This window comes from Sebastes umbrosus, chromosome 6 (assembly GCF_015220745.1).
Source record: "Sebastes umbrosus isolate fSebUmb1 chromosome 6, fSebUmb1.pri, whole genome shotgun sequence".
NCBI classification, from domain to species: Eukaryota; Metazoa; Chordata; class Actinopteri; order Perciformes; family Sebastidae; genus Sebastes; species Sebastes umbrosus.
Window position 1 is genome coordinate 10,006,671 of NC_051274.1, and position 27,022 is coordinate 10,033,692.

The 27,022-nt window shown below is 43.0% G+C and overlaps 1 protein-coding gene across 7 annotated transcripts; it reads left to right on the forward strand.

Moving 5' to 3' along the window:
- Positions 1–67: 67 nt before the first annotated feature.
- snphb (syntaphilin b) lies at positions 68–25,179 on the forward strand. 7 transcript variants are annotated; one of them, XM_037773625.1, is made up of 7 exons: positions 68–353; positions 13,179–13,310; positions 16,411–16,557; positions 19,169–19,348; positions 19,957–20,064; positions 20,649–20,795; positions 20,953–25,179. In XM_037773625.1, exons 2-7 carry the CDS (start codon positions 13,261–13,263, stop codon positions 23,018–23,020), a joined length of 2,700 nt encoding a protein of 899 aa, XP_037629553.1. In that variant the 5' UTR covers positions 68–353; positions 13,179–13,260; the 3' UTR covers positions 23,021–25,179. The 7 variants fall into 7 exon arrangements, with proteins under 7 accessions (XP_037629553.1, XP_037629557.1, XP_037629558.1 ...); XM_037773626.1 differs by lacking the exon at positions 68–353 and adding an exon at positions 375–796; XM_037773627.1 differs by lacking the exon at positions 68–353 and adding an exon at positions 12,638–13,044.
- Positions 25,180–27,022: the final 1,843 nt, after the last annotated feature.

The following is a 27,022-nucleotide window of genomic DNA, read 5'->3' on the forward strand; positions in this document are numbered from 1 at the left end:
GCTTTCAGAAAATGTGTGTAAACAATCGAGAAAAACTGTAAAAGGAACTTCACCCCGGTGTGTTTCCCTTTAAAAGAAATCCAACGTAACGTGACGCAGATGCCTCCGTCCATATCCCCTCACACGCTGCAGCCATCCAGCACCTCCTGCACCTCCTGGCCCGGCCCTCTCTCCTCCCCTCCTCTCCTCTCCTCTCCTCTCCTCTCCTCTCCCCGCCGGGTGTGTGTGAGCAGGATCTCCGCGCCATCCAGCGGATCTCTTTGCGAAGGAGAACAAGCAGGGAAACAATGAAAACCGAGGCGATGGAACCGCGACAGGACTGAAACAGCTTTACGCGTAAAGGGGTTGCACAGGTAATTACGAGGCCCGGGCTTGTCATTGAAACCATCGGTGCCACTGTTCTTCTGCAGAGCTGACATTTTTTGCGGCGGATGCACCTGCGGAGTGGAGAGATGTGCATCAAGGAAATATAATAGAAATACCAGTAGATGTGAGGAGGGGATGTGGGATGCCTCTTTGGTATCTTTCGTATTCCGCAGCTATTTTCTGCTGTGTCTGTTTATATTTTGCTGCAGCTGATGGAGGGATGCTGCGCAGTGCGCTCCAACCAGATGTTTCTGCGCGTCTTGTTGTCATCCTTGTTTGAGCGTATGAATCCAAGCAGGGCCTGTGGGCGTCAGATCCATGTTGTCAACCGGGGTCAGCCTCATCCTACTTTTCTTGGTGAATAGAAACGTCCCTGACTGCTTCCCTTTGCTCTGCATGGACAGACAGCTCTCTGTGTCTTAAACCCAAAGTAAGTGTGACATCCATGTTTGCAGGCTGAGGAAGTCGTGACAGGTTGCCTGCGCTGCAGTTTGACCTTGCAGCATTTCTGTTTTTCCAGGAACGCAGGTCCCCACCTGACAGATAGATAGCAGTGTGGCACAGCTGCTTTCAAATGTTGCCACTGAATAGCTGCAATAATATCAAGGCTTTATCCGATTTCCAGGATGCTGTATGGGGTTAGCTCAGTGTGCATTGAATTTACTACCATTCTATTCCTTAATGGAGCAACACAGCTGCACACTCTCAGATATGGATGTGTATATAGTGTGTATGGCTGTGTTTTTTTTGGAGAGTCTGTCAGATCTTCCTGAATAACCTTGGCACAAAAACACATGCTTAATTATGACAGCTAATTACAGACTGATGGTCTTATAATCTTCCTCCTCTGTACCAAAAAATGCTCAGATATTGTTAAAAATTGCTGCATTTGGGCATGGCAACTTCAGGCACTCTTAAATTACATATGAACATGGATGGACTATGTGACAATGGGCACCCTGGGCAGAGACTCCACACCCCATAACAGATAGGAGCAAGACCCCCAGAATGAAAAAGGTGCTTAGTGGTCATTTTAAGTCTCTTTGTAGCTGTTTTGAGTCCCTTTGGTCGTTTTGATCTTGTGGTTGTTGTGAGTCTCTTTCTGGTTGTTTTGAGTCTCATTGTTGTTGTTTACAGTCTCTTTCCGGTTGTTTTGAGTCTCGTTGTAGTCGTTTTGAGTCTTTTTGTGGTTGTTTTGGGTGTCTTTGGTTGTTTTGAGTCTCTTTTGTAGTTGTTTTGTTTCTCTATGTGGTTGTTTTGAGTCTCTTTGTAGTCGTTTTGAGCCTCTTTTGTGGTTGTTTTGAGTCTCTTTGTGGTTGTTTTGAGTCTCATAGTCATTTTGAGTCCTTTTGTGGTCAATTTGAGTCTCTTTGCATTAGTTTTGAGTCTTGTTGTAGTTGTTTTGAGTCTCTTTGTGATTGTTTTGAGTCTCATTGGGGTTGTTTTAAGTTTCTTTGTAATAATTTTGTGTCTCTGTTTTTTGGTTTTGAGTCACTTTGTAGTTGTTTTTGCCTCTTTGCCCCCTGGCCCTGTGCCCCTTAAGCCTGTTCAGTAATCCTTCCATGTATAGGAACCTTTATTTTTATTAGGCCACATACAGTCTGTACAGCGTCTGAAATGCTCGAGTGAGGAGAGCAGAAATACAACATGCCTTGACTATAGAGAGAAAGCTCTGTGTTATTTACTGTCCTTTGGTGCAGGTCACTTTTGTCCTTTGCAGCATGGCCATCTTGTCTGCTGCAGGCTCCTCCATCCTGTTCCTCAGCGCCCTCAGCCAATGACAGCTCTCCTCCTGCTCACGTTCCACACAAGTGGCGGACCGACCGTCACCATGGTGACTTGGCAATCGTTTTCACAGCATGGTGTTTGTTCAGATGCGCCCATGGTGGGAAAATCTCTAATTACATGCCTTTTTTTTCTCTCCTGTGATAATTCTAACTACAAATAGAAGGGTTAAATGCAACAGTTCATCTCATTTCTTCATTTGTGTAAAATCTCCAAAGGCTCCTGCTTAATGTTTTTCATTCCGCTTTAGTGCAGTGCATTTAGTCTAATCTGTCTCCTCAGACTAGTGGTAATGCTAATCACACCATTTAACTCAATGGCTGCTCTTGCTGCAGTGGAGGAAACCGCATTTCCATGAAAGTGTTTTTTGCCGACTGGGGCCTTTCACTGTGGAGTTTGCATGCTCTCCCTGTGCCTGCATGTTTCCTCCAGGTGCTCCGGTATCCTATAAGACTGGAGTTGGAGTTGAGAGACGACAAAACGTTTCCGATGCCAAAATCGTGTCCTGTTCCTGCAGATTCTACATTAATATGCAGATATCTGTTTATAGAAATATTAATTGTTGTGAGCAGAAAATGAAAAGGGATGGATGGGTGCACCAGACATTTGAGATTTGCAGTAAGTATTATGAGGTTGTTTAGTTATCCTCCCTGGAAGAGAGTGGTTCCCAAACTCTTTGGCTAGTTACCCTTTAAAGAAAAGCAGTGTCTACTCGTGATCCTTTGGTTGTATACGGCTACGAGTTGTGAGCATACCATTCAAACAGTGATGATCCGTTCTCAGACTTTTCGAGCTTGAGGCCAGAGCCGGTCAAACGGTATTTTACAGTTAAATATCATAGAAAAGTCTGAAAAACTGACAATTTGTGGAACAGCATTCGTTTTCTTTTTCATATTCCCTGTGATCCTTCACATGTATCTTACCTTTTGGGATACATGTTAAACCTGATTAAAAAAAAAACTGTTTTGTCCTAGGTGTTTCAAAATGCTCTCCCGGCAAAAAGTGCAGGAAATGTTTAAACCAGCATTAACAGATTTGGCCTCTTGGGGGCAGCGGAAACAACACAACATATTCTCACCTTTTATGTTATGTTATATGGGAACTTGTTTGCAAGCAGTTGTCATCCAGCAGATATGGAGTACCATTAGCTTTCATTTGGAGCCCTGTTTCTGGCCACCGGATGAATGTAAGTCCAATATTCACGTTTTAGCTCTGGTTTTGGTCTCCGCCAACGCCCGAGGGAAATATCCGTCTCTTTAGCCGTCATGTTGCTAAAGAGCTATGCTCACCAGCTAGTTGCTAACTGTGTCTGTCTGTTTGTTCGGTGTACTTTTTCCACTGAGAACGGCTGCCTGCTGCACCTGAAAACAACGCTGATGATGAGAACAGTGAGACTGAATCAAATAAACTGTCATGTGATCCATTGTTAATGTAATAAATATTGGTTATAACAGCTTTAAGCTTTTCCTAATTTAAACCCCCAAATCACTCTGTTAGGGTTTATTTTTAAAGCTGCAATATTCAATACTTTTATATTAATGTAATGTGATAGGGGTCACCTGTGTGACTTTAGTGTCTTTTAGCTCATTGTTTTGGTTTTACATTCTGCAATTTTACTGTTTTGTTTCAGTCTTACCATTTTCATCAACCCCATTTCCAACTGCACCAAACAACAGACACTCAACGTTAATGACCAGCTGGTGAACATAATGAAGCATTTAAAAGCTAAAGTGACAGATATTTTTCTCAGGAGTTGGTAGAGACCAAAACAGAGCTAAAAAAGAGATAATGTTCTTCTATTTGTCCAATAGACAGAAACACAACTTTAAACGCTAATGCTGCTCCGTGTCTGCTGAATGTGTAAAAAAAAAAAGCCAACTGTTGGCTAACATGTTCGCCGTATCATTAAAAGGATATAGTACTATTTTTAACATAAAGCAAAGGATTTAATCAGATTTAGTGCTTTCATAATCTATCTTTGCATCTTCCTCCTGAATGGAGCCTGATGTAGACGGCGACAGTGAAATAGATTAATGTGTGTAGACTTCAGTCTCCTCCTACCTCATAACTTGATTGTGAATATTGATTTCCTGTTTTCCTCAATGCTCTTTGCGTGTCTTGCCTCTGAGAGAAATAGTTCACACAGACTATTAGCATGATCACTTAGGCCGCAGCGCTCTGGCATGCTTTTAATGGCTGCTGCTTGGCTCACTAATGACAAACCCATGGTGTAAGATATTTTGAGCATTTGACCTGATTATATTAAGCGCAGATAGTCCCTCAGAAGTTATACTAACACCATGTGCTTTTTACCCCATTACTTGCAGCCAAATGAGGGCTAAATCTTGTTCAAATCTTGTGGTGTGAGAAATCTGTGAAAGAACCCTTTGATGGGCTTAATGTCAAACAAATATGCAAGAAAATCAAGACCAAAACCCTGGTTATGATTAAAGTTTAAGATTTAGTCAAATTTGCTACATCATATTCTCCTCTCTCTTTTCCCTTCTCCCTCTGTGTTACGTTTTGTGTTGATTGATGGTCCAGTAAGAGCTGTGCTGTAGTTTTATTGCTGTGCTCGGCTAGATGTTAGCTAAGCCAGTCTGCATCCGCTGCAGCAGTAGGGTGACTCTGCAGGATTGGCCCTGATCTGTGTACACTGTGAAAACCAAAAGTCACTGCTCTTTACTGAACGTTATTTCCATCCTGCATTTACTGAGGAGAGATTTGATGAATGCGTGAGTATATGCCTGACTCTTCTCCAGTGACATCTTACTTCACAACTACACTTTCACTCTTGAACTACATGCATGTCCAACGGAGAAACAGAGGCATGAAGGACAGTGTAGCCGCTAAACTGTGTTGTTCTCCAGTCTACTCTTGTGTTTTAGAAGTGTAGCCACTTTGGTGGCTTTAACAATTGCTGTGAAGGCTGTCTGAATGTCAGTGCATATACCAGCATGCATTGCACAAACTGCTCAAAAGCTAACAGTCAGAGTGGCCGGGAGTGGCGAGTGAGTATGTTTATGTGCTTCAGCGTGAGCTCTTTATGATGCGTACTGAAAGCCAGTGTTTTTTGTTTGCTTGACATAATGTGCAAACACAACATACACTGCATATACCGTACGTCCACAGTGAAAATCACAGAAATGTTGTGACTGAGTGGGCAATTGGAACTCAAATACTACCAGTCCGCTCTACCGAGCAGCTCTGTTTCTGTCATCCTGGCAGGGGAAAGTATACTGTCCTAGATGGCACTGCTGCTGCCAGGCTCATTAGTTGCCCCTTGTGGCTGATGCGAGATAAACACCCGTCACACTGTGGTTCTCAGTAACCATAGATGCAGTGGGTGTTTCGTGCCCTCCGGCCTCACGGGGGCAATACTGAGCCCATTCCAGCTTGGTACTGTAGATCACAATGAGGCACAAAATCATACTGGAACAAGCAACACAGAATTAAGATTTCTGCTTTATTGGAAGTGTTTTCTTTTGAGCTTGAGGCCTTTTTTTCTTTACAAAAGAGGGCTTGGATGAGGAGGTGGTTGGTTTGACAAATGCTCGTCTGGTTAACCGCCTCACCTCTGATGAATAGCAGCGAACGGTAGAGTTGGGTCGATTTCTGGTTTTAGTTTATTTTGGTTTCAGTTATCAGTAACGTTATACTGTAGCTGTGAACGTAGCAGTGCCGTGTGTGTACAGTTTAGGCTGTCGGTGAGTAAATACTACAACTCCTCAAGACCAAGCCAAGTTCACATGCCTTGCTGGCCAACTGCTGATTAAAGTGAAGGAGGTTAGCCCAGAAGTTAGCCTCAACAACGGCCCGAGCTCACTTAAAGATCCCATATCGTACCCATTTTCAGGTTTATACTTGTATTTTACATTTCTACTAGAACATGTTTACGTGCTGTAACGTTAAAAAAACAACTTTATTTTCCTCATACGGTCTGCCTGAATATAACTGTATTTACCTGTCTGAAACGCTCCGTTTTAGCGCATTTCAATGGAATTGCAACGGAATTGCGTTGCTAGGCAACAGTTTGGGTCCATGTTTACTTCCTGTCAACTGATGCTATTTACAGACACTGCAACAGGAAATAAACTCGGACACATTTAGAATGTTTACGTTTAAAACCGTGTGATGGTCTATATATTGTATATTTGTGATATCACAAATGGACAGAAATCCTAACGGCTTGTTTCAAACGCACAGTTTCTGAATACAAGCTGTGTGTATTTCTCTGTGGATTGAGTGTTTTGATAGTTTAACAGTATTTATATAATCACTTAAACCTGCTTTATAATATAAAAGACATGAAAATCTCACTTTTTACAATATGGGACCTTTAAGGTGGGCTGACCTTTAAGGCGGACCAGCTATTCTCATTTTTAGCTAGCTAGAAATTTCAGTAAGTTAGAATATATGGCCCCGACCATGGCTCTGAAATATCAGTAACTTAGAATATATGGCCCCGACCACGGCTCTGAAATATCAGTGTCAGCATTGATAAATCCACGGTGCTGTCCGTGGTGCTGAAGTAGCAGACAGTTTTGTAATTGTGATGTTTTCTCTGAGTCCCGCCCTTCTGTCAGTTTTGTCTTGGATCAAATAATGTTATCTGAACTAATTATATAGCTGGGGGGGAGATATTGGGTTTGTAGGCCCTCCCCTAAGAAAATGTGAAGGTTTTTGACATAAAACTATGCAAATTTACATAATTTTAGACCATTATTATTACAATAGATAACTCCAAAAAAGCTTGAAGACAAAACTTAGTATAGTTGAATAATTATTTTCTCGTTTATACATATCACAGTCTTCATCTGAAAATTAAAAAAATGTCAAAATATTCTTTAACATTATGCACCGTATTGTCTCACAGCCCTGCTGCAGGTTTATTATTATTTCTCATACGTAAAACTGTAAACAATGAATGGGTGAAATAATATAATAATAAAATATATATTGGTCAGCATAGTACATGGTGACAGGTCGCTGATGGACAACTCACCACAGCACCCTGACTCAGCACAACGTTGATCTCTGCCTGACACAACATCAAGTTCAAGTTCAAGACCTTTATTTGTCGCCGAGGGGCAATTGGTTTTTGCCGCAGTAGCAAACAACAACAACAACAACAACAACATCAACATCAACATCTCATCACAATAAGACAATATACACATACTGTACATTCCCACATAGTAAAACACTGAAAAAAGGTGAAACCTTGAAGTACCGAAAATATTAAAAGAGTTACAATATTAAGATAATGAAACAACAGATGTGCTGATACTACCTATACAACATGAACACAAACACAGAGGCACAGATAATACGCACAGCAGGGAAAGAAAATAGCGTTTGTCCATGATTCAGTTCCTCTCACTGATCAGTATCCGGACAGGAAATGTGCTGGGAAAGACCAGAGGGGCTTTGGATGAGCAACACTCAGCACACAAACACACATACATACACACAGTCAGTGTGGAATGGGTCTCCTGGATTAACAGCAATGACTCAGTGTTGCAGACCCAGCCTGTAAAACTCTGTTTGTCACACAGTTACACCCACCCACACCCCACCCCCCCGGTCCAACCTATGGGGTGAACGTCGTGAGTTGCGTTACCACTGCAGTCTGTCCGGACGAGGAGGGGAGCTTTATTACCCCATGTTGACATGCACGCTCCAACTGTGCAGTTGTTTTAGATATGCAGAGCTGAGTCAAGGTCATAGCATCATAGATAGTTAGGACACTCTGTCTTTCATAAGAGAAACCGCAGTGTCTCCTCTGCTGCAGACACTATGTGTGTGTGTGTATGTGTGTGTGCCCCTCCTCTCTTTCTCACCTTCACAAGGTGCCTGACACGTGCCGCCTCCTCCTCTCATCTCATTGGCTCTCCTCTCCTTTCCATCTCTCCCTCTAACCCTCTTCCTCCCCTGTCTCACGCCCTTATCTCCTCTCTTTTCGCTGCCTCTGTGTTTCCTTCACGTCAGCACAGAAGCTGCTTGCGTGTGTCTAACTCACTCAGGCTGTCGGTGGCTGGGGACGGGGTTACATAACACAGGCCTAACTTAATAAATCCTGTATGATGTGCCATGATGTGGTTTCATCTGTTGTGACAGCAGCCGGAGCTGGAGAACACGCTGCCTTTCCCGGGTCTACGTCACACTATGTACAGTACATTATGATAACGTGATGTTACACAATAGACAGTGAATATGTATGCACTTATTCAAGTCATACTGATGTCATTACTTGTCATTTAATCTAGTAAGAAATAGACATGACCATGATTTTTATTCTGTCTGCGTCTGTGATACGTACACGCATGTGTGCACATGTGAAAGGTATTCATTTAGTAGTAGTAGGTAGTTGTGATCTGAACAGCCCCAGCAGACAATCAAATGTTAGTAATGGCTGCAGGGTTTGTCCCCATTCATGTTCCCCACTCCCCGTGTTTCCTCTTCATCTCTTTGATTCACTGTTGAGATAGTTTGTTACAGCGTCTTATTGTAGACTGATGAAGCAGATTGATGACTGATTGAAACTAAAAGACAGTATTTAGTTAAGACATTGGCTTGTCAGCATTAAAAACGCAGTGAGAGTCTTCTGTTTATGTCGAGTGTGATGGATTTGTTTCATTCACTGAGTGACCGGTCAGTTGTCTGTCTGAAGTCTTCCAGCTTAATTATTTCTAATGCATTTTCATTAGATTCCCCACAAGTAACCTATGCATTAACATGTTAGCCACTTCAGGGGGTCTCGGACCTCTTAATGAACACCTAGGACCCCCTGAAAACTTCAGAATCTAATTTCTGGGGGGGGCCTTAAAATTTAAGATCATTATTACCTCGGCCAAGGAGGTTACGTTTGTATGTTGTTTGTTTACTCCTACTACTGGCCAAATTTTCATGACACCTGGTCGAAGGAGGAACCCATTACATTTAAGAGCGGATCCGAATCACAGGGATGGATACAGACATTTGTTTTCACTGTCATTAACATTGCGTGATAGGGTTAGCGTTGGTCTGCACTCTCCGAGTCCCCTTCTAGTTGTCTATATATCTATACTGTGAAATGTACTTGCATGATGAAATATTGAAAGCTGAGGAGTAGCTGCTGGCCAGTGCTGCTGGTTGTGTTGTAGAAAACTATGAATAAAATAATAGATTTAAACTCCACCACATAGCTGGATAATTGTGTTGTGTTAGCTACTTGGAAATGTGTGGCTGATGTAGGCCAAAAGCAGTAAAAACATGAAATGATAGAGAGCAGAGGAACAATGTTAGATGAATTAAAGTATAGAGCTCAGATATGGATGAAGTTATGCAGGAGGTGTGAACAGGATTTTAATGAATAATTAATATTGAAGTGACGCAGCAGAGAGATGTCCTCATTCACTGACTGTAGTGGGAGAGAGGACAGTCAGTGTTGGTTGGCACAGAGACAACACTGCATGTAGAGGTGTTACAGCAAGAGGGTGACTTTGCATTTACACACATACACATGCACTCAGTTGTGTGTGATGTATTATTGATGTGAATAATCATCCTCTCTTCCTCTCCATGTGCTTTTTCCCTTCTATCTCTGTCTCTCACGCTCACCTCTCTATCTCACAATATCCTGGCAGGGTTTCATCACATACACTAGGGATGTTGACGGGATGATGACGAAGTTGCTTGTTATAATTCGAGGTTGGGGAAAGCCATGATTGACATGTCTGTGTGTCAGTTATGTTTCTTCAAATTGATTCATATCATTGTGGATAGCCACAAGATAAAAATGCCCTTTCTCTTTGCAACATCGGACTTTGATTTCATTAACTAGTCCTTTCATTTACTGCACACTATTGAAATATGTACTACCCTTTATTGAAAAGTGATTGCTATATTCTGTAGTCGCCCCACCGAGCCAGCGGGCTGACAGTTGACCGCTCCCGGCTGGATTTATTTCAAACTACCGCAACAAAATGAATTTTAGAATCTATAGTTTTTAGCTGCATGTGTTAATTCCTCCCATTTAAACCTTTTCCACTCCCCCCTCTTTTTCATAAACCCAGTTTTGTCTTTTTTAGAGGGTGGTGGGGTGGGTTGGAGTTTTTAGGGGGAGATAGCAGGTCAACAGATGTCACATAGAAGAGGTGTACATCAGGGGTTCTCAACCTTTTGCAACTGAAGGCACACTTGTGATTGTCAAAACATTTCCGAGGACCACCTTCCCAAATAAATGAGTAAAAAACCTAACATGTTTATACAACAAATAATAAACTGGGCTGTAGATATGTGTTATGCCACTGTCAGCTGTAATGACCAAAATTATATCATATTCTGCTTACCCTCAGTGAGACACTTGGGCTTGCCCCTGGGAAATAATGAGATCAAGTCGTGGTGGGATGGGTGAGAGGCTGACACGCAGAGTAGCATTCAAAGTTGCTTTCAGTTTGTTCCTTGCCTTTGATTTTGTGACAGTCACAATGGAAAAACCCGACTCACATAAATAGGTGGTGGTGAAAGGCAACAGAAATTTGATTGCCCGTTTTGACAGAGAGGGATATTGACTGGCAGCCAGTATCCAGAATGAAGCAAGGTCTACTTGTGTGAGCTGAAGTTTCAGGCTGCTGTCTGCTGATAGTTCCATCAGTTCATTTTCCAACACAGTAGAGAGAGCTATGTCTTCTGAAGCAGGATCCACAGAGAAAGGGTCCAAAATCCAAAGGTTTCCATCTCGTGCATCTTCTGGGAAGTAGTCTGCAAACTTTCCCGACAACTGAGTCAAATGCTGGGTTATAACACTGGATATGTTGACATGAGGAGTGGCTTCCAAAGTTTCACTTAGGAGTGAAAACACGTCAAATCGTCCCTCCTTGACTCTTCTGTTCCACAGAATAAGTTTTTTCTTGAAGCCCTCAATTTTGTCTGAAACCAAAAACACTGTGCTGTTTCTGCCTTGCATTGATATATTGAGCTGATTTAACTGGTCAAATATATCTGATAAGTAGGCCAGTTTTGCACAAAAGGAGTGCTGCTCTTCCAGAAATGTGTGCACTTCTTCTCTCAGTTCAAAAAGGCGATTAAGCACGAATCTTAATTTAATGTATTCAGGGTCATATTTCCTCACCACACGCTTTGGAGCTTTTACTGGCGCAGGGTTGTCTCCCACATCACTTTTTCGCTTTAAAAACCGATCCATTTTGTCTCACTGCATCCGAGAACGTTAGCTAGCTAACAGTGGCAAACACGTTTGTCTCTACCTGATGATGTTTGGTGTTTTTACACAAGGCCTATTGAAGGAGGTTGGGTCACACTTAATCAACGCGCCTTCGGGGTACTGCACATGCGCAGTAATATCTGCTCTGCACTCGCCGAAATTGAGCCGATCGCAACGCACGACCGCAGCTCCAGTTACACTGCGCATGTGTTATACCCAATACAAGACCCGTGTCCGCCCGTGTCTCAGCCTCCTTCAATAGGCTTTGGTTTTCATCTTACCTCCTTTAGGTTTTACCTGTTCACTTTGCTAAATAATAATAAAAAAATAATCTAGTACCACTGCCTCCGCGGCACACTAGATGGCGCTCTGCGGCCCACCGGTGGGCCGGGGCCCACTGGTTGAGAATGGCTGGTGTACATCATCTGAAAGATGGGAACCTGAAGATGCAGCTCAGCACTGTGTGTTAAGTTGTTATAGTCATAAATAAAAGATTATTGATCAAAATGATCAATAATCTTTCCAAAATACCACATTAAGACACCAAGACCTTGAGGAACACCATAGAAAAAGCCATGCTGTGATTTGGGATCAAAAACTTTTGACATTTGGAGATTTCCGCAAGAATCGCATTTTTCGGCGATTGGGTGACGAGCACTTGTGTTGTGTATCCTCTGTATGCTCTAGGTCTCTAGTTTGTGGCTGCAAAGTTTCATGAGGCTGTGATTATCCTAGAGGTCACCACAGGTCATTTTATACAGTGAGGTCAATGAAATGTCTCCTATGGGGACTAAAATCATCACACATAAATACAGTTGGGCTCATGGGATCCACAAGAGTCTCAGCTTTACAGTGATACCCAATATATGTAATTCAAGACTGTTTAGGGACCCCAGTATGCAGAAATATTCAAACACACCATTTTAGAATAGGAGAAAATAACACATTTATACTGCATTCAAAAAACTGCATGTGATTAACATAAAGTGGGCATGTCTGTAAAGGGGAGACTCGTGGGTACCAATGGAACCCATTTTCATTGAGGGGGCGTTCACATGACTTTTCCCTGTCGGAAGCTATTTTTTCCAATTATTCTCACATCACATGAATGCAGCACAATACCCTATCTTGAAATGTTATTGAAAGTGAAACATATTGCGTGTTCAAACAAACAAACAGACAAACCGTGCCAAAAACATAACCTCCCTGGTGGAGGTCACAAACAGTAAGTTCCGGCATGGAACCTTTTAGTGGTACGGAGTACCGGACCGTATCGGCCTACGCATGAACACCACGGATGTGGCAGAAACCTATTTGCATTTGGCCTTTCCAGCAACATAATGCCAGGGTGAGCTTTGTTCGGTCACTGACAGTGATAATGATTAAATCTGCCCTCCTCCTGCACCCACACATCTGGTGGTCACACACATGAACAACAAAAGCAGACAGATATCTGTCCACACATACAGATTCAGATGCAAATGTCAGTTCCCTCTGCTCACTTCTGCCACTCTCCCCAGTGTTCTGCCTGAGACAAGACAGATGAGCAATGATTGGTTAGGTCTCACACATGGCTGGTACGTGATTGGCTGCTGAACCCTGATGTCAAGTCTTTGCCAGCTAGTTGTCAGCTTGAGTCAGCAGCATCATGCTGCATGCTGAGGCATCCAGAGCCAAAAGGAGAGGCAGTCAGCAAAACTCATCCCTTACTGTGTGTGTGTGTGTGTGTGTGTGTGTGTGTGGGTGTGTGAGTGCGTGTGTGTGTGTGTGTGTGTGTGCGTACATGTGGTCACTCACTGGTCATGTCTGTGTTTCCCTCCAGGCGCTCAGTGTTGAGCTGAAGAACAGAGAGACAAAGTGAGGACAGAACAAGCCAAAGGTTGCACAAGAGGCTGTCTGGCTCCATGTCTGCCCCTGCTCCAGCCAATCGGAGGTCTGCGTTGGGCTCTCGCCGGTAGGTAGCCGATGAGGACCTGTAGCCAATGAGGACCTGTTACCTGTTTTGATGTTATTGTTTCCAGTAAGATAGTCACAGTTCAATAACTCTAGGGAAGTAAAGTTTTAACCTCCTTCATTGTATGTTGCAGTGTGAGGGTACCAGGGGTCTCATTTATAAAACAGTAAACAGAAATGTTTGCGTACGTACGTAAAAAAATATTTTTATTTATAAAAACCGTGCGTACGCCTGTCAGTGCGCAATTTTCTTTTAAAAATCTCAAATCAACTAGGAATTGTCCGCTTATGGATCAGCCTCATATCCTGCCATCGACACACAAACGTGATGGTGAGACAGCGCTGATGAAATACTGAGCGGAATTTGATTTGAGATTTGAGTTGTCTTATATCTTTTACATTTGAATGGTGCTTAAGGAATAGTTCCGGCTCATTAGCACAAATGACACTGCTGGTTTGAATGTTCATGATAAAGTGGATCTATGAGTAAGTAATGAGTAATATGATGTGAAATTAAATGCGTGAAAGGCATAATTACACATTTAATTATTCCACTCATATTTAATTTCTACAATCTGGCTTCAGTTCACCACTTCACCATCTGCGTCACCAGTCCCTCGTCTCCATAATGTGTGTACGCATGGGTCAGAGTTTCCGTACAGCTGCACACATTCTCCCATCAAGTCTATTTTTGTAGATCCCAACTTTTGCGTGCGTTGGAAGGGGCGTACGCACATTTCAAGGCCCCGTTTTGTGCGTACGCAATGGTTATAAATGAGACCTCAGGTCCTGTGTTTATCAAGTGTCTCAGAGTAGGAAATCAGTCCTAACTGACTCCAAATCTGAATTTCGCTTAGGGCACCAAAAGGGCTAGAGCCGGCCCTGAGTCTCACTCTCAACTAGGAGTGTTTATAGTCACAGGTTAACTTGCAGCTTGATTGCTAGGAGTGATTCTGAGACGCTTGATAAATACAGGCCCATATGTTTCCTTTAAGAGTTTAGTAGTACATCCTACTTGTTCACATTTTTTCCTCCTTTCATCAATCTTTGTTGTGTGTCTCTCATTTTTTTGTAGCTTAGTTATGTTGCTCTTTCTCAGATTAGTAAATTAAACCCTGTGACATGACCTTTTGAGCATACTGTGTGTGCTCTGTGTGTGTGCAGAATATTTTTTTCTAAACTTAAACTTTCTGAACACAGCGTCCTCCAACTGAACCAGCTGTTTTAAAAACCCAACACAGTACCGCTTTCTAATTATGGGCTTATTCTAAAGGGTTTTTGAGTTGTAGCCAATTGCTTGATTAATGGTTAACACATCTTTTACCAACGCTTTGTAGATAACCATTTATAAGAACAAACATTGGGTTGCCAGGTTGTGAAAAATCTCTCTGACTGGTGTTTATCCCCATCCAGCAGGACACTTCACAACCATAAAAAAGTCATTAAAAAGTCATAGTAAAGTATGTCATTAAAAAGTCATTGCATAGTATGCCATAAAAAGTCATTAAAAAGTCGTAGTATAGTATGTCATAAAAAAGTGATAGTATAGTATGTGATAAAAAAAATTCATAGAATAGTATTTCATGGAAAAGGCATAGTATAGTATGCCATAATAAAAACATTGTATAGTATGCCTAAAAAAAGTCATAGCATGTCATAAAACAACCATCATAAAATTGCTTATAAAAAGGTCATAGTATAGCATTTCATAAAAAAGTCAGGGTATAGTATGTCATGAAAAAGTCATAGTGTAGTTGTCATGAAAAAGTCATAAAAAGTCATAGTATAGTTTGTCATAAAAACTCATGGTATAGTTTGTTATAAAAAGTCATAAAAAGTGATAGTATAGTATGTCATAAAAAAAGTGATAGTATAGTTTGTCATTAAAAAGTGATAGTATAGTATGTTGTAAAAAAGTGATAGTATAGTTGTGTCATTAAAAAGTCATAAAAAAGTCATAGTATAGTATGTCATAAAAAAAGTTTAGTCATAGCATCGTGTCATAGTATACTATAGTATACACGACCAAATACATAACCTCCTGGCAGAGGTAATAATTACAGATAACTTACTATGTTTTGCTGTGGGCTGTATAGAAAGTGAAGAACCTGTGACCCTTTCTTATTAATATTGATATCTGCAGATTACGTGGTTTGTTAGAAAGTGAGAAACATACCATTTATTAATAACTTTATTAATGGATTTACTATTAATGACTCAACAGTCAGATAGATGTTTCACAACCTGGCAACCAAATTCCAATTAAAGCATGAATAATTTATTTTTTTAACATTAAGAAAACAATAATTTACATGCTAGAAGCCCTCTTTAAAATGCGCCATGTTAGAAAGTGGTACCCTCTACTCTTACTCAGCTTTCTCTTTCTTCTTCCTCTCTGTTGCTGTCATGGATGTATCCGCATTTTACCTCAATTTGTTTCTGTACTTTTTCATTTAGCTCAAATGATCCTTATGGAGGAGCTGTGGTATTGTTGAATAAAGTAGATGCAGTCAGCCACCTCCTGAAGTGAAAAGCTTCAACCTGGACAGTTTATTGAGGATATTAATATGTTTTCTCCTACAGCTTCTGGACCTCTGTGACCCGTTTACTGGACACAGGATGTAGCATAAGAGCGTGTTATTGAGGTTTCGTTGTCTATAGGGACTGGTGATGACCCTTTTTCCACATCCATTAAGCCTCAGACTAAATGTTTTCACTTTGAAATGCAAATGCTGCAATAATGTTGTTTACGGAATGTATGTTTCATACCTAGTGTACACAATGTTGTTGCACATTGATTTAATTCTGTGGTCCAGTTTTACACAGTCACTACTTTAATAATATGGAGAGCCTACTTGGCATTGATGTTGGCTGGTGATCTGAAGAATCACCATCAAAGTATAGGTCAATAATACTTTATTGCCAAAAATCCACTTAAACTAGTTGTGTGTGATTTTAAAGTTTTTTAATCTCTCGATATTGCAAGCCATATATTTCTGTGTAGGATCACAGATGGATAAATGCCCTCCTAAACTGAAGCCAAGACGGACGGTTCAATCTGTAGCTGTGGTGTCCTCCTCTCTCTCGTCTCTTTTCCTCAGATTCAACCCGTTGAAGGCGTTGCAGCCCAAACGCCGTTTGCAGCAAATACTGGCGTCCACGCCCGTCCCGGTGCCCAAGCCGGCGTCAGGGACGGCGGTGCCAGCAGCCAGTGCGCCGGTGGCCATTCCTGTGCCCGCGCCCCCTGCGTGAGACACACTTCAGTTACAGTCTCAGAGAGCATGCTGTAGCTGTAGCTGTAGCTCTGGCATGTATTGTAGCCACTAAAACAAGAACCAAGTACACAGGCAATATTTATGCTACCTGTCTACTACTATACATGGTTGTCATGAACATGAAAACAACACTGAGATCCCAACTGGAGCTCTCAGTGTTCATATTCAGCTTAGAAGATGGCATCAACAACAGCAAAGAACACAGACTTGTGTGTGCGTTGTTGTGTCACATCACCTCCGAGTCTATTGAGGGAAACCCTGATGTACAGGTGTGCACTTGAACGCACCACTGACGTGTACATTAGTAGAGTCACAAGGTAAATTACTACTCTAGAATTGGAGAATTTGTAACACCATTTGGATCCATGTTATTTTTTCGTAGCATGAAGTTGTGTTAGAGGCTACATGTACAGTAGAAATAGCGCTATCATACTGTGATCACAAGTGATCACTGGTTCACCACAGCCGCTCAATCAACAGCACCGTGTTTGTTACGATCACTGTCACCATTTCAACAGCAGAGAGCTGGTGAGACACCGACGTTGCCTGAAAATGAGGATGTGCTTTTTGGTCCATTTCAAAATGAAAATTCAGCTTCTTGAGCAAAGTCTCTGTCTCCACCAGGAACAAACCACAAGTGTGAAGGAATATTTCTGCGCTCCACCCACTCACGCTAACCAACACCTGACTCCTACAGCCTGTCACCCAGCACCCACAGTCCAGACACAGGTTCCATCCCAGCAGATGGACCAGATAGACTGTCACACCTGAAACACTGTTGTACTGTTGTGTTCCGCCGGCCTCCAGGCTCACTGCTTCAGCTGATCCCCTCTGCCTGTATCTGTTTTGTCTTGGCTTTTGTCATATATTGATCTTCAAAGAACTGCAGAGTCGTCAATATCTGGCTTCACCCTTATTATTATATCACACAGGACACGATAACTCAGCACAACGCCGGCTCAAAACTTGAGGACGTTGGTGTAGCCCCCAAAACCAGTGAAATATTAAGAATGCCTGGTTTGCCCTTTTGATTGGAATTATACTTCCAGGAGGTTGTTGTTGCTCTAACATCCATATACATGCAACCTCAGACATGAGAGTGAACTCCATGTAACTTTTGCCGAACAGCGGTTAAATCCGAAGACAAACACACTGAGTTGGGTGCAACACCGTGTCCATGTTTTGGGTTTTCAGTGCGGTGGCGTGGAGTTATTGGGTCCTGTGTGAAAATCCCTCATGGCTGCTCCGATTTGTCCTGCTTGTCCCCTCCTCCCTCTGTGGAGAGGCCAGTGATTGGGCAACAGTCATGTTCTTTAAAGTAACAGGTCTTTACAACATTCGTTATGTGTCATACAATATCTGATCATAAAACATTTACAGTATTTATTATCAGCGAGGAATGCTTTGACAGAAGTTGCCTATCACAGATCACCCTTCCTCCTCCTGGCTACCACTGATATAACTATACTTTGAAACTTTGAAACAACTTTATATCTTCTTTAGCAGGATGGTAGCTATGGTTAAAGGTGAAAATACGGGTTTATTTTTTTTTTTTTCAACATTATTATTTAGATGATATATGTGGTTGTATATGGTCTCTATGGTGATTCAGTCAGCGGGCTGCTTAGCTTAGCATAAAGACAGGAAGCAGCTCACTCACCTCTAAAGCTCTAAAGTGACTGAGGCTAGCTGTTTCCCCCTGCTTCCAGTCTTTATGCTAAGCTAAGCTAATCACCTCCTGGCTCTAGCTCTACATTTAACGGACAGACATGAGAGATGTATACATCTTCTAATCTCACTCTTGGCACAAAAAGCGAATAAGTGTATTTCCCAATTTTTTGTTTTAAATTATAATCTGACGTTGTAGTCCAGGATCAGGTTGTCTCTATTATGGGCTGAGGAGAGAGCAGCTTCATCATAGGTTGGCTATTATCAGCAGTGGTTACTTTACAGAAGAAGAAGAATAATAAGAAGAAGAGCATCCTCCCTGGTGGTGTGGGGAGAAAGCAGGGATGTTGGATAGGTCTTTATCATTTCACATCTGGTTAAATCTGACACCATTCTGACAGTTGAATGGACCCGTGTGTCCATTAATAGTCAAACCAGATATTAGCAAACTTGTCCTTTCGTGTTCTGATAACCTTTTTGTGTTGTATCAGACGTGTCGAAGATTGAATTTATGTTTGATTCTGTCTTCGATGTCTATCTGTATTCAAAGCAGATCTGTGTTGTTGTTTGGAGTGAGATGCTCTGGATGATGATCAATCGTTAGAGTCTCAGAATATTTTTCTCTTTCGTTTCAGGATGCAGAGCGTTAGCTTGTGTTCTGTGCCAGTAAAGGCCTCGTAGCTTTTAGAGAGTCACCTCTCTTGGGCCCCATCAGTGTTTGAGTGCTTGTTGCTATTTAGCATCCGCCTGCATCTCAGGCTCTGAATCAATCAGGTGACTCCTAAGACATGCCGGACAGCTTCGTCTCACCTCAGTTGCGTGCACACATTTGTAGCATGCACATTGTATCAGTCTGGTATGTCCTCTGCTGTCTGTCCTCTGTGATTTAACACCCTTGTTGTCTCTGCCTGGTTAGGTTTGACTACTGCAGGTTCATAGAGCTAGACTACGTCCCTATGGAGACAGGCTATATGGTCTCAATGCGCCCAACTAAAGGCTACGCGTCGACCAAGTCGCCGACTAAAGGATATGCTTCCACCAAGTCTCCAGATCGCCACAGCCGCTCAACAAACTCCCCCTCGACCCCTCGTTCTCGGTCTGTCCTGAGTCCCTCTTCTTTCCTAATGATCAGTGTTGACTTTCTGAAGCATGGGAATGATGAGAGCCTTTGCACTGCTGTGAACGTTTCATGATGTTTTAATGTGGAAAACATGACAGGATTCATGTCTCGTCTGACCTGTTACTCCCTTCTTCTTTTCCTCTTTGTGTGTTTTCATACCCTTTAGTGAAAGCTAAATCCTCTCTTTATTTTTTTTTGAGGAATGCTTCTTGCAGTTATATCATTGAGTTTCGTATTTCTTTAGTTTGGTTTTCATCTTTGCGGAGCACATTCCCTTCTTTAAAAAAATGCCACATCACTGTCAGTGCCCAAATGAGTGCGTGTCCTTGTTTCTAAGGCAGAACTGTTATCTGTTAGCAGTAACTTTGGCCTCTGTATTTGTAAAGTGTCTGTGTATATTTGTGCATTTCGGTGTTGTATTGGCATGTTAGTGGACCTGGATTGATGTTTACTTCATTCATGTCTTTTTTTGATTTGTGGTTTTGAACGATGTCGTGATGGTTTCACTCAACAGCTCTCAGAATTCACTGTCACTTTGTTGTTTAGAGTCAAAATTCAACATGTCTCCTTTTAATTTGGACCAGGCGGACACCGGCCGCACCCAGTAATAGAGATCCCCATGGCAACACCTCCCTCAGCAGCAGCAGCAACTCGGGCTCTTGTAAAGGCAGCGACTGCAGCCCCACCAAAGGGTAAGACACCAGAAACTGCATGGCCGGTTCACTAATGGAAATCAAAAGTGTCTCTAAGTGCTCTTGTCTAATACTTCCTATAGAATGAGTGATTGCACGCATTTGAAACCAAACTTACAAATAGAAACTGAAACCTTGCACGACTTCCTCACCTTAGTGAAAATCAGAACATGATAATCAACGTGTGTTTCTATTCTTCAGCTGTTTCATTAGCCTGATAACAGTAACAATAACAATGCAATGCTCATGGGGAATCTCTTGTTGGGTCTCTAAACTATAGAGTACGGTCTAGACCTGCTGTTTATAAAAAGCGTCTCGAGATAACTTCTGTTATGATTTGACGCTATATAAAAATAAATTGAATTGAATTGAATTGAATTGAATTGAATTCTCCCGTGTGAAGTCGAAGTAACCAGTAGGCTACTTGCCAATCAAAGCACAGTAGAGCGAAACACTCTTGGGAAAGAAATAACGCTGGTTCAATACACAGCCCTACATACAAGACATATTAAATAAAACATGTCACTGAAGTGAAATCAGTTCTAAAGAACTTGAGAAACATCGTTCACATGTTTGTGTCCTAGACGTCTTCAGAAGTACTCATGTACGGACAACCATGGTATCCGGCCCCCTCCACCAGAGCAGTACCTCACACCCCTGCAGCAGAAAGAGGTGTGCATTCGACACCTGCGGGCCAGGCTAAAGGAAACCATCAATACTCTACAAGACAGGTGAGATCATGAGATAGAAATACAGATTTTCATTGTTGGCCAGAAAGTCAGTTCTTATATTGTCTGACTTGTTCTTACCAGGTTTTAACCCTAAGCCTAAGTCTTTATCATTAATTCTCTTGTTCTTCTTTTCTCCTCTCCATTTGCATCCTCTTAGGGACACAGAGATAGATGATCTGAGAGGCCAGCTTTACAGGATGCAGGAAGACTGGGTTGAGGAGGAATGTCACCGTGTGGAGGCTCAGCTGGCCCTGCAGGAGGCGCGTCAGGAGATCCAGCAGCTCAAAGAGGCTGTGGACACTGTTCGCGCCAGGCTCAGTGATGCTGGGGGGCTCAGTGGGGACATAGGGGTCCAAAAGTACTTTCAGGACATCAACACTCAAAACCACAAGCTTGAGAATCTTTTGCTCAGCATGGAGCTAGCCCAGGCTGGATTAGCCAAGGAGGGGGAAGCCATACCAGGCTGTCGGATCCGCGTTGGAGGTTCGGCACCAGCGTCGGTATCAGGGGAAAGTCCAGGGGGACTACCCAAACCGGCAGTAGGAGGGAGGGGGTCCTGCTCCTGCGACGGTTCCCCAGCCCGTTCTCTGACCCGGAGCTCCACCTACACTAAGCTGAGCGATCAGGCGCTTGCGGACCAGAACGGCAATGGCTCGGACTTTCCTTGTCTGTCAGGCGACGGCACCCAGGACAGCGGCTTCGTGTGCTGTGGGGGGAGTAGTGTACAGAGCCGGGCCGACCTGCTGCTGGAGGCCGCCTTACTCTCTGAGGAAACGGCATCTTTACTCAACTCCTACGCAAAGACCTTTTCCCAATCTCTTCCCCACTGTCTGCCGCACTCTCTGCCCCATTCTCTGCCCAACTCTCTGCCCAACTCTCTGCCCAACTCTCTGCCCAACTCTCTGCCCCATTCTCTACCCAACTCCCTGCCGCACTCTCTTCCGCACACTTTCTCCCATACCTTACCTCATTCTTTCCCTCACAATTTGTCCCACTCTGTGTCCCACACTATGCCACACTCCTCCACCTATGAGAAGCTGTGCACGGGTGAGCGGTTGGCGCCCATTCGTTGTGGCATGGGTGGAGTGGGCTGTATGAGCCACCCTTGCCTGTCCCACCACCTCTACCTGCACCCCCTGCGGGAGACAGGCATTCAGACCGAAAGCTGCCCCATCGCCGCAACAGCAGGTTACCCCTCTGACCTGGATACCATTGCGGAGCAACGAACTTTCCGCTCCCAGGCCTGCAGCCCCACCTCAACCTGGATGTCTGATGAGGAGGAGCTGGACTCAATCACCACCACAAATTCAGTAACCACAGCGACGATCATGAGTACGGCCACAGAGCCGATCCCGGCCTCCAGAACGCCGCCGGTCCCTCCCTTACCACGGTCTGCTACTGTGGCGTGGTCCATGGAAAGTCCTTTGCATGGGGGGAAAGAGGGAGTGGAGGAAGAGGAAATGCAGGAGAAAGAGAAGAGAGAGACGGAAGCTGTGGCAACGGGGCAGCAGGTGGAAACAACAGTGATCAGACTGGCAGAAGAAGGGCAGCAGCTGCAAATGGGCTCAGCGGGAGGTAATGAGGTGGAAGTTCAGGGTGCGGTGGAGGAGGCAGCACCAGGAAAACTGTACGATTTAGCGGACACATCAGCAGGGATGCAGGTTGAGCTTAAGTTGGGAGGATGCTGTGGAGAAGGCAGACAGGGTGGGACAACACTGGAAAACCTCAGCATGGAAGAAGATTGTCTATCAGAAGGATCAACCCTACCTGGAGAGACAGCAGAGCTCAGTCCAAGCTGTCCAGGAATATCACCAGATGTAGAACAGCCTCACACCTCCCAGCCGAGGAGATCTACTTCCCATGAGGAGATAGCTGGCGTCACTGTAGTGGAGTTGCATGATGAGGATGATGATGAAGATGAAACTGAAGAACAAGGCGCCACAGGGGGCGCCACAGGACAGCAGGGAGAATCACCGGGCTCTGGGACAATTGAGAAAAGCTACTGGAGTCGTCACTTCCTGGTCGATCTGCTGGCAGTGGCCATTCCCGTGGTGCCAACAGTGGCATGGCTCTGCCGCGGTCCGGCGCGTGGCGGACAGCCCATGTATCATATAGGGTCACTGCTGCGAGGCTGTTGCACTGTGGCGCTGCACTCGCTGCGCAGGGGAGGTGGGTTGAGGCATTACCCCGCAGGCGGGGGAGACATGGGCGGATCCCAGATATGAGGACAATCTGTTCAGCACCTCTGTGGTCCTTAACTGCGACCTCTCCTGTATGGGTCTGGGTCCTTAGCTCGTTGGAAGATACCTGAAATATGAGGAGAGGAAGAGAAAAAAAAACTTCCTGTCCTGGTTTCCTCATCAAGGTTAATACCTGAGCGGAGCATCAGGAACAGGAAATGTGCATTTATGACTAAGCTCTCTGACTGGTAAAGTCAGTTCTGTTTGGTCCTGCTCTTTATTGTCTCTCACCCTCTGGTCCTTGCTGTTGTTACCAACATGTCTGCTAACACTACTGACTTGTGCAAAATTGAATGAGCTGATTGAAATGAATGATCTATGCTTGGATGTTTAATGCTGATTGTTTTCTTTTTAAAATGCAGGGAAATGTTAAAGGTTCATTGATCTGTCAACCTACCAGGCTGTCTCAGTTCTGACATGTTCTAATGATGTTGGTGAGTGTGTACATGAAAATATGTATAAGAGTCTGTCTATGTATAACCAAATGGTCTAGTTGTCTGCGGTGATGAGCTACGCTCTGTGACTAAGGGACAATCCACCCTAATTCAGACTTCACACGTGTCCTATGATTGCAGACAGTTTTCCTTGAGTCGTTGACGTCTTCAAGACTGAAAACATGGAGTTTATTTACTGTGAAGAAACAACAATGTAGAGACAGAACTCAGGTTGATTCTAAGGGTAGAACACACCGAAACGCACCAAGAACCGTAGACACTTCTCACGCTCAGCCATCGGAGGGCAGATCAGTCGAGCTGTCAAACCGACCAGTTTACTGTCGCTTTCGCTGTTGTCTTGTGGTTTCAGCCATTGCACAATTTACTGCATGGCTACTGTCAAAAGAGCTGTTATGAACTGTAGCTCGTATGAAGCCGGAGCCGGCAGGCGATTAGCTTAACTTAGCATGAAGACTGGAAGCAGGTGGACGCAGCTTACACACAGCTTATACCACCAGTGTATACCAGCACCTGTACATTTGACAAATGAACATGTTATATCTCGCCTGTTTAATCTGTACACAAACAGAATATAAAAACAAGTCAGGTGCTGGAACTATTTTTCGTTCGTAAACATTTAGATGCTAGAAATGCAACTGAACTTTGCTGCAGATCAGACAGGATAAAAAGTGAATTACTTCAATCACAGTCGATAGTCTGCTCTTGGATATGAATGGTAAATGGACTTGCATTTATACAGCGCTTTTCTAGTCTTCCGACCACTCAAAGCGCTTTACACTACATGTCAGCATTCACACACACATTCATACACTGATGCCTGAGGCTGCCATGCAAGGTGCCAACTTTGCCCATCAGGATCTGATCTAAATACTCATTCACACAACGATGGCTCAGCCGACATGTGGACTGGAGGAGCCGGGGATGGAACCTATGACCTTCCGATTTGTGAACGACCCGCTCTACCTCTGTGATATAGACCTGTACTGTGCAGGAAATCAATAACTGATAGAAAAACAAAAAAACTCGGCTTGATTTTGCCTCTAAATTCCACTCTCCCAGGTGATACGTTAACATCTATTTCATCTTTCTTTAGAGTTGACTTTGCAATAGACGCTGCTCTTTTATTTCCCTCAACCCCAGCATGCCCAGGAACCCAGGATAGCCTCAAAATCTCATGAATAAGGTCAGGTCTTTAGGAGGGATTTGTCACCCTTCATAGAAAAAGAATGGGAGGTGGTGGAACTACCCAGCTCACTGTGTTCGGTGTGTTTCTACCCTGAGAGTGTACCATTACATCTCCAGAAATCAATGAAAGCTGATTCATGATGCAAAAGCTCAAACTCAAGTTCAATGAATCCACAAACTTGGTCCCCAGTTAGTCCTGCAAATCTACAGATTTATTCAACTGAGCAAAAAAAATGGCTTCACATAACACGATGAATCAAATCTAATAGGAAAGTCATCTAATGATCAAGACACTTGTTTGTAGATACTCACTGGCTCAGTTTGACACTTTGATGTAGATCTGGATGAAGTGAGTTGTGCTCAGTCTGTGCTCTGTGCTGTATATTTCTGCTAACTTAATGCTCATGTGGTGTAGCGTAACTGTCACTCTGGTAGTGTGTATTTCAAGTCCGCTGTACAAGAGTTTAGTCAGTCACTGCGAATAAATCAACTTTATTTGTTTAATAGATCATTCTGCAAAGCATTTCTAGACATGAAGTAGTACATGTTAGTCAACACTCAAAATGTAAATGGATAGGATATCTGGGTTGTGATGGCATTTAGGATCAGGGTGTTTACTTTGTGTGAATGTGTGTTTTTCGAGAGGACTTTGACGAAAGTGGCACCTGATGGCAAGTACCTCTGTTTGCTGATCTTGTGCAGATGTTTAACTTCATGTGTTGTAAGGGCAAATAAGCAGCCTGCAACTGTAAAAATCAAAATGTGTCTGATTGTCAAGATACTCGTGAGATCACAGATGGAGAAACACCCTGACACAACCAGCAAAAACAGTCTGACTCCAACTGACTTGTTTAGTTCTTCAGTGAAGAAAATGAGCAGCATGATTCTTTTTTTTTTTATTTAATTTTTTTCTATTTGGTTGACATATTTTGCACTATTGTTCACTTTATGAATTTTAAGCAATTACTTGAAGTCGGGATTGTATCCAAAGTGTCGTATCTCCTCTGAGTTCTAACTGATTGTTCTGTTGGTCTGCAGCGTCAATTCAGTTTGACATCGTGCTGATAATGTTTAAGGCAAAGATGGAAGTGTAACTAAGATAATGCAGACATTTCAGGTAGATCCTTAAAAATACTACTACATTACATGTCATTATTTCTGTTAAAGCAGTTGTCTTTCATCCATGATAAGAGCTATTGATCTCAGCTCTTTACATTTGACCACAATATGTATCTACAGGCCATACAGAATAATGGACATTTAATTTAAGTTTAAATGCTGTCGTAAAAAAACACACTGATAGAGAATGAACCGTGTTTATGCTGTGTGTAATTGTCAGACGTCAGTGACAATCATTACAATCCCTGTCTGTGTTTAGTTTCCACTTCATCCATCTAAAGGTTCCATTATCAATGTATTAAGATCCATGAAAAGATTGAAGGAATGCCTTAGAGACTCTGAGGACTGCCTCTTCTCCACTTGGCCACATAAACTCATCTTCCATAACCTCAGCATCACTCTCATCATCACGAGTTGTGCACTAATTGTGTTCCCGTCTCCTGACTAAAGTGGATTAGGAAGCCAAAACTATTTTTTATGTTTTACTAAAAGCCATATAATCCTGTGAGGGAACAGGTGTGAGAATGTGGGAGGCGGCCTCCCTTCTCCTCTCCCAGTTGATGATGAAAGTCATGTGAATGATAACTACTGTATATCAGCATTGTACTTTGATTTCAGTCAGTCCAATTCTGCTGCTGTCTGTTGTAACAAACGCGGGGGTGGTGTAGGAAAGGAAAGGGTCCATTTAGTGACGTGCATTCTGCGTTAAGAGGTTCAGGTTTAGGATTTCAGGCTTGTTGTGGGTAGCAGCAATCATCTCAACCCTCTTAATTTACCTCTATGCACAACAGTCTACACTTCAGCTGCTTATGTGGTCATGTATGTGAGTGTCTGGTGAGTTTATTACTAAACCGTAGTACATTGTTATTATTATTGTATTATTTTTATCTTGTTTGCTTTGGATCGTGTGCACACAAGTTATTATCTTGTGCATACAAAAACATATACCTGAGGGGTGTACTACTACCTTAAGGCGCAGAAAATCAAGCTGATATGTTAAGGGGTTGATTTTTATTGCATTAAAGCTGCAGTGGAGCAGAAATGGAGCAAATGAGATTAAAAAAAGTTATTTTTATAAAACGATCACTATATCCTGAGTGCATGAGATGAGGTAATCTGAAAGAAAATCTTGTGCCTCTGTGTCCTCTGGTGTCCTCCACCAAACGGTCAAACCAGGCAACGCTGATCAAATATGAAGGAATATTATTTTTTAAAGCCTGAAAACAGG